The sequence below is a fragment of the Sinocyclocheilus rhinocerous genome, unplaced genomic scaffold (genome assembly GCF_001515625.1).
Source record: "Sinocyclocheilus rhinocerous isolate Xijiao unplaced genomic scaffold, SAMN03320098_v1.1 scaffold2026, whole genome shotgun sequence".
In the NCBI taxonomy this organism is placed as follows: domain Eukaryota; kingdom Metazoa; phylum Chordata; class Actinopteri; order Cypriniformes; family Cyprinidae; genus Sinocyclocheilus; species Sinocyclocheilus rhinocerous.
The window spans coordinates 592177-599946 of record NW_015624871.1 but is presented as its reverse complement, the minus strand read 5'-3'; the positions used below and the strand labels follow the sequence as shown (position 1 = coordinate 599946).

General features: G+C 36.8%; 1 protein-coding gene across 3 annotated transcripts in view; it reads right to left on the bottom strand.

Moving 5' to 3' along the window:
• The window catches only part of LOC107746792 (mitochondrial sodium/hydrogen exchanger 9B2-like), a 12890-nt gene extending 6844 nt beyond the window's left edge, over positions 1-6046 (bottom strand). Inside the window, exons 1-7 of one of the 3 annotated variants that reach the window (XM_016561095.1) lie at positions 5833-6046; positions 5440-5661; positions 3938-4151; positions 3505-3675; positions 1518-1660; positions 1163-1290; positions 902-1077 (exon numbers count right to left, since the gene is read on the bottom strand). In XM_016561095.1, the coding sequence (XP_016416581.1) occupies positions 902-1077; positions 1163-1290; positions 1518-1660; positions 3505-3675; positions 3938-4151; positions 5440-5532 (925 nt within the window). In that variant the 5' untranslated portion in view covers positions 5533-5661; positions 5833-6046. Of the gene's footprint in view, positions 1-901; positions 1078-1162; positions 1291-1517; positions 1661-3504; positions 3676-3937; positions 4152-5439 lie in introns of all 3 variants that reach the window. The other 2 variants (XM_016561086.1, XM_016561102.1) reach the window with 2 other exon arrangements.
• Positions 6047-7770: the final 1724 nt, after the last annotated feature.

Genomic DNA, 7770 nt, shown 5'->3' with positions numbered 1-7770 from the left:
ACGATCATGTGACACTGAAGACTGGAGTAATGGCTGCTGAAAATTTGGCTTTACCAAATCGTTATAGTTATTGTAAATTGTAATAATATTTCACAATATTACAGTTTTTTATGTGTTTGGGTCGGTCATTAAATAAAAAATTGCTGTCAATGATTGAAGGACGTCAAACAAAGAGGAAGAAATTGAAGTTGATTAAATGGCTCCAGAAAAAAAAATTGCTTAAAGCAAAAATAAAGTGCAATTTATGCCAACATACAATGAAGCTGACTCATAAACCCAACAAAGCAGACAACTATGTTTGGTAAGTATTATTATTATTATTATTATTATTTAAACTAATTTTTTGACCAGAGCTTGCTTGCTTAAATTATCTTTTTAATAATTCATAATGTTATTATTTTTCAATATATTATTATTAATTTTACATGTCTGCTGTGGTATTAGGAAAATTTAAACAAATATAACACATGGTCTTACTCACTAGAATCTTTTATTACGTTTAAAGGTCTTGTACACAGAAGAGACATAAGGGAAGATTCAAGTCAGTGAGGTCTGAATCACTTTTTGCCAAGTCAAAGTGTAATTTATTCTCCTGGATGTAGTTCATATTGAGGAAAACAAAAAAACATAAAAAAAAAAAAAAAAAAAAAAAAAAAAAAAAAATCTTCTGAAATACATACTTTAGATTTTAGCACAATGTAGTCTATCCTAAACATCTCCAGTCTGTATACAGCATTTTGAATTCCTGTCAGACTGGTTAGTTATTGATATCACGATCAAAATGAATGCTAAATCCAGCATCAGCTGACATGGCGCCCATGTTGGCACTGATCTCTCATGTATTACTTTATTTTAGAAATATATTGTGCATTTGCTACCTTTTAGATATCTTTTGGCATACCTGTGGAAAAAGCTATACCCAAGCAGGTGGTGAAGCAGGTAATGGCAATGATGTCATCAACGCTGCATGCTGCCATGAGAAGAGTAGGTATACCCTGCTCTAAACCGTATCCTTCCTTATGCAAAAGCAGCATTGACGGAACCACAACAGCAGGAGAAACGGCCCCAAGAACAAACCTACAGAGCAAAAAACGGCAGCAATTAGGTTGGTAGCAGCAGACGTTTCAGAGAGGTTCTTGTCTTATCAAAATCAGTGGTTTACCCTAAAATAAAGCCCCAGACCCATGGAAGACCCAATATTAAATAGGAGACCACAGCCATAGTGGTTGCCTCGCAGGTGAGAGGGAACATGGACAAACGCAAACACACGGCTTTCAGCTTCTTTAGAGCCTGAAATACACATTAAAGCAATATATTAGGACAACATTTATTTGAACAAATTATTCATACTTTACAATCTTCAGTTAAGTGAAAAGCCTTCATGAAATGAAACTGGATATCAACAAACAATATGGTGTTTGGCTGAAAGAGAATTCTAAAGAGCATGAAGGCACATCCTCTCGGGTTAGCAGCAATGTTTTTGGTGTACCTCTCCAGGGGCCGGTGGGGTTTCATACCTTGCCGTCTAATTCCAGCCCAGCCTTGACCAGAATGACACCCAGTGCAATGTTCCTCAGAGAAGCAGACCATCTAACATCAATGTAAACTGCATCTGTCACCACAGGGATGTTTCGGAGGATAAACCCTGCCAGCAGCATGCCTGCGGACCCACGCAGAGAAAACAACAGAACTGAATAACACAAACAGAAACCCCATAGTTATTCATTACAGTTCTCACACTGACAATGAAACTGACCACTCTGAGGAAAAAAAGAAAAAAAAATGAAGATATAACAGAGGCAGTTTATCCTTGAGCTGTGGGGAAAATTGAATTATACACCACCGTTCAAAAGTTTGGAGGCGGTAAGACTTTTTAAATGTTTTTGAAAGACGTCTCTTATGCCCATCAAGGCTGCATTTATTTGATCATATAAAATGCAATATTACTGCATTAGAAAATACAGCAACATTGTAAAATGTTACAATTTAAAGTGCCTCTATTATGCCATTTCCAATACTGCCTTTCATGCAGTGTGTAATGTAGCTGTATGTGAATGTAAACGATCTGCAAAGTTGTAAAGCTGAAAGTGCACGATAAATAAAGTTATTGTCTCCCAAAATAAAGAATTGACTCTGAACAGCTGAAACAAGTCGTTAGTAAATCGAATCCCACTTCTGTGACGGCTACACGTCACGGCGTAACACATTTGCATAATGCGCACCTATGTTCCACGTTGGCCGGCCGCGAATAACTTGACCCCGCTCACAAACACGTCATTCTACTGACGACTGCTTCTCTAATCTCGGGGAGTTCAACGCGGGATTCACAAAAGGCTTGCTGTTGAAAGATGGATCAGTATCCTGTTTATTTGGACCAGCTGCTCCACTGAATCACAACCTGTAAGTATGATAAATAATAGATGCTTATATTTTCTATAGAGTGCTCAAAATACAGAACTATTGAAATAGGCGTATCGTTTCTGACACGCGCTGTGACCCATTGACCAATCACAACAGACAAGGCCATCAGACCAAACAGAGCAGAGCAGGCTCACGGAAAGGAGGGGTTTAGAGAGACTGAATCTTTGAACTGCTTCGAACGAATCGTTTGAGAATCGCTGGAAAATGAGGTGATATTAAATGCATATTTTGAGAAAACGAAAGCGTTTTTTGACCTTGCATGCATGTAATCCTATTGTACGAGACTCCCAAAACAATATTAGTAACCGTAAAAATGGCATAATAGGGGCACTTTAAAATAACTGTTTTCAATTTTAATACATTTTAAAATTCTATTTATTCCTGTGATGCTAATATGCAGATTTGGTGGTCAAGAAACGTTTTTCTTATTGTCAATGTTGAAAACATTTTTTTTTTTGATGAACAAAGTTCAAAAGAATAGCATTTATTTGAAATAGAAATCCCTGTAACAATAAAAATTGGCTTTACTGTTAATCATTGTCATTGCTGAATAAAAATATAAATTACAAAAAAAAAAATTCTTACTAACCCCAAATGTTTGAACAGTTGAGTAAATTAGTATCAAATCAATTTAACACTTGCTATGAAGTAGAAGTTCAAAATTAAGGTTCTTGTTGAAGTTTCCATCAGAATGACTTCATAATTTGGGCTATTTTTTGTATTCATTACAGAAACAGTATAATGGTTATATATTTTTAAACAAAAGGTAGAATACAGTATGTACTGTGCCATACGCACTGCATTCCATCCCTAACGGAGTCGTTATTTTCTTAAGGTGAGGTCACCTTTCCCATTTTACTGAAATTTCATGGGCGATAGCAATCAAAAAAGTTCAACATGCAGATTTCGCTCAAGTTCGAGTTAGTCACATCACATGAACTCGCCATGCTGACCAACAGAATACTGTGCTGTGTGCAAGCGTTGCTTTATGAATCACTACATTATTAACAACAGACAACAACGCTTTTTTCAGACAACAACGCTGGTCAACAACACCTTATTGTTTTCAGAAATTGCTCATACCAAGTAGTGGAGGTAATGGTGGCACGTTCGGGAATCGTATGCGTCCAAACAGCTTTCCCCCGGCTACAGAACAAATAAACAAGGTCACGATGCCAAAAAGGTTGCCGCCAGGAAGACATTCCTTCTCTGTAATGGACCACACAACCCCAAAGAGCACTGCGGCCATGGACACTACAAAGGGGACAATAACAAACAGATACTGTGTTCACAGGAATAAATTACATTTTAAAATATATTAGGATTAAAAAAAACAGCTATATTAAATTGTAGTAACATTTCATAATATTACTGTATTTTATACCAAATAAATGCAGTCTTGGTGAGCAGAAGAGACTTCTTTGAAAACCTTAATAAATCTTACCAACCTCAAACATTTGAAAGGTAGTGTAATTTCTATCATCAGGTTTTGGAAAATCATTGCCCCTTTTCTAACCTTTGGTGATAATGGTAGCCAGCAGGCCTCTGGGTGGACACGGGCATAGTCTCCGCAGCCATGGGCAGCATTCGTACGGAGGGTCTGTGTTAGTACAAGCGTCAACTGAAGACACCAGTCGAGGGACATAAATTGTCTCTTCGGTCATACTCGGACTGGGGCTCTCGGAGCGCTTTGGAACCACCAGGACTGTCTGACTGACAGTAAGGTGATGCTGTTGGAGAAAAAGAAGAGTGAAGAGAGGAGCAGTGATCTTTGCAGCAAAATCTAAATTTGTAAATGTTTTTGTTTTTTTTCCAGTGCAGCTGTAGCATAAAATACATATTTCTTTATGATGTATTTATACCTATTGTTTTTCACATAAACCTGGATGTAAACAAAGGAAAGAAATAAAATTAATGAAATAACTAAGATTTTTTTAATGTTCTTGAAGTCTCTTATGCTTTCCAAGTTTGCATTTATTTGATCAAAAATACATTATTATCAATAACATTGTGAAATATTATTACAATTTAAAATAACAGATTAGAATAATTTCCTGGAGTATCAGCTGGAAATTCAGTTTTGCCATCACAGAAATTAATTACTTAAAAATTATATATTAAATATATTAAAATAGAAAATAGTTACTATAAATGTCTATTAATCTACAATAATAATCATTATTACAATATCAAAAGCAATAATATAAAACAATGATTTTGTCATCATATTGTAGCCTTTTAGAGTTTGCAGATTGCTATAGGCTATTAAAGGCAGAGTAAGCGATTTCTGGTAGCCAATGTTGATATTTGAAATCACCAAAACAAACGCCCCTACCCCAAAAGGGTCTTGCACCTATTTTGACTGCACTGAACGCGCTCTCCTCCACATCACGAGTAGACACGCCCCTTATTGCTGATTGGCTACAAGTTTGTTTTGCTATTCGGTCCGAATCAGTTTTCTAAAATGTTTTTGAAAAATCACATACCCTGCCTTTAACGTTATGCGGTTTTTGTGTACATACATGTACATGAGCAGCAGTAAACAGACAAATAAACATAAAAAAGCCATGTCAGATGCAGATTCTGTTCCACCTTTGCAGTGTAAAGATGGGTTTGATTGACTGGTGGCAGTCTATAGTATTGTGACTGATTGTACAGCAGAAAGTTTGAGTGAGAGGTTGAAAAGAAAAATTATTACAAAACATTTTTTGGTTTTTTTGTATTAAATTAAAGAATGCGAAATAGTCTCAGATCTCTCGGTGTATTTTCTTATACATATCTGAATGTAGATGAACTACTGAACTATAAAGCATTGAAATGTTTGTTAATTTATAAATTAAGGTTATTATAAAGTGTTTAACCTTTTATATTGTCCATTAAGGCTTGAGATCAAGCTTGAGATCATTTTAGCTATATACTGTAACATCAATAAAGGCAATAATCCCATTATATAGAATCAATATTGAAATAATATAGACAAAACCAGCCTAAAGTGGGGAATTCTCACTAATAACCTACTTCAGCATGATTTCCCAAGGCGGAGGCTGCATCCTCAGTCCTCTGTGAGTAAGTGGAGTGCACTGAATGGGATCTGGACTGGGCATCCTCCATGGCACTGTAGTTCTGCTCTATCCAAGCTCGAGTCTTCTACTAGCCATCGCACCTGTTCATGAGAGGCTCCAGTCCATCAACACTCCATATGTGTTAATATCGCGATTACAGAGTCTGCCTATCGATGAACTTCAAAGTGGAAATAACACGAGTACTAGAAAAGAAACCGACTGGTTTATTTAACAGGTTAATCGGATTGTGACAGGACTAAACGCGACGCCTGGGCCATATGGTGCTTTATCAGACTGAAGAGCGCGTGGCATATGGTCTCTGTTTATAAGGCTGTAGTAAATCACTCACGGAATAGCATTACTGACATCACAGTGTTTAGTCCAGGTATTCTTATTTACAGCATCGTCTATAGTAAAAGATTGATTTCCTTCCTTGTTTCGTGACGATTGTCCTGGTATCTTTTTTTGTTTGTTTGTTTTTTTGTGATCAAGACTTTGCCTTTTCTCTGTGATGATTATAATTTTTGTTATGATATATCAATTACCTGACATGAAATAATAAAACAATCATGGCTTCAAACCTGCCAAATCATATCTCATGCGGAAATATAAGTTCCATCAACACTCCATATGTGTTAATATCGCGATTACAGAGTCTGCCTATCGATGAACTTCAAAGTGGAAATAACACGAGTACTAGAAAAGAAACCGACTGGTTTATTTAACAGGTTAATCGGATTGTGACAGGACTAAACGCGACGCCTGGGCCATATGGTGCTTTATCAGACTGAAGAGCGCGTGGCATATGGTCTCTGTTTATATGTATGTAGTAAATCACTCACGGAATAGCATTACTGACATCACAGTGTTTAGTCCAGGTATTCTTATTTACAGCATCGTCTATAGTAAAAGATTGATTTCCTTCCTTGTTTCGTGACGATTGTCCTGGTATCTTTTTTTGTTTGTTTGTTTTTTTGTGATCAAGACTTTATGATATATCAATTACCTGACATGAAATAATAAAACAATCATGGCTTCAAACCTGCCAAATCATATCTCATGCGGAAATATCTGTAAGTTTGACCATCTGCAAGTGACTGACCGACATGTGCTAAGGTCTACACATACAAAAAAATAAAAAATAAATACTGAAAATATACGCGCTTGATCCCAGAATGCGCGGACAGATTTAAACGGCTAATCTTTTATGCGGTAGAAGAATCCGGAAGTGTGAGTGAAGACTGGAAGATCGTTTTACCGGTACGTCCAGCCCTAATAATAAAATGGTCCAATCCGGTCCAAGCTGTGCTATTTTCCCAACCCCTCTTCTGTCAAGTCCCACCTCCTGTAGAGTGATTGGCTAGATCTACCAGCAACTGACCAATCACAAGACGTCGGCAAGATACTTGTGTGTTTATCATGATCCTATAATCATGAGACATCCACAATAGTGATGGGAAGTTCGGCTCTTTTCAAAGATTCGGCTCGGCTCCCTTAGAAGAGCCGGCTTTTACGGCTCCCAAATGGCTCTTTATTTAGTATCACTCTGAGCCTTCTATTTTAGCCCAATTTAGCAATTGTGAATGGTTTGTGTGTTGGTAAGCAATTATTTATTCAGTGTTTTCATAAAAGCCTTATATATTTTTATGCATTTTTTTTTCGTTACCAAAAAAATACAGATACTATTATTTAACATTTTAATAAAATTTTAATTGAACACAGAACCACAGCAAACAAATACATAAAGGCAAAAGTCTTAACATTAAGACACTTTAGTCTTTAGTGCAGGTTGACATTCAGAAATATCAGATGCCTCAGCTTGGATGGGCTGATGCGATTTCTCCTCGCTGTGATTATTTGTCCTGTTTTTGAGAAGACTCTCTCTGAGGGGACCGATGTTGCAACAATGCAGTGTCTTCCTACCATTACCTTAACCAACGCGCTTGCGTTTAAAGGGGTCATATGATGCGATTTAAAATTTCCTTTCTCTTTGGAGTGTTACAAGCTCTTGGTGCATAAAGAAGATCTGTAAAGTTGCAAAGACTAAAGTCTCAAATCCAAAGAGATATTCTTTATAAAAGTTAAGAGTATGAGCCTACCTAAAACGGCTCGTTCTAACACGCCCCCACGTCTACGTCACCCGATGTGCGAAGATTTGCATAACACCGCCCAAATGTTCACACAAAGAAAGAAGGAGTAACTTTTATTCTCGCTGTAATATTGAAAAGTGAAAAGTGAAAAAGTGAAAAGTGACGTGACATGTGGCCAAGTATGGTGACCCATACTC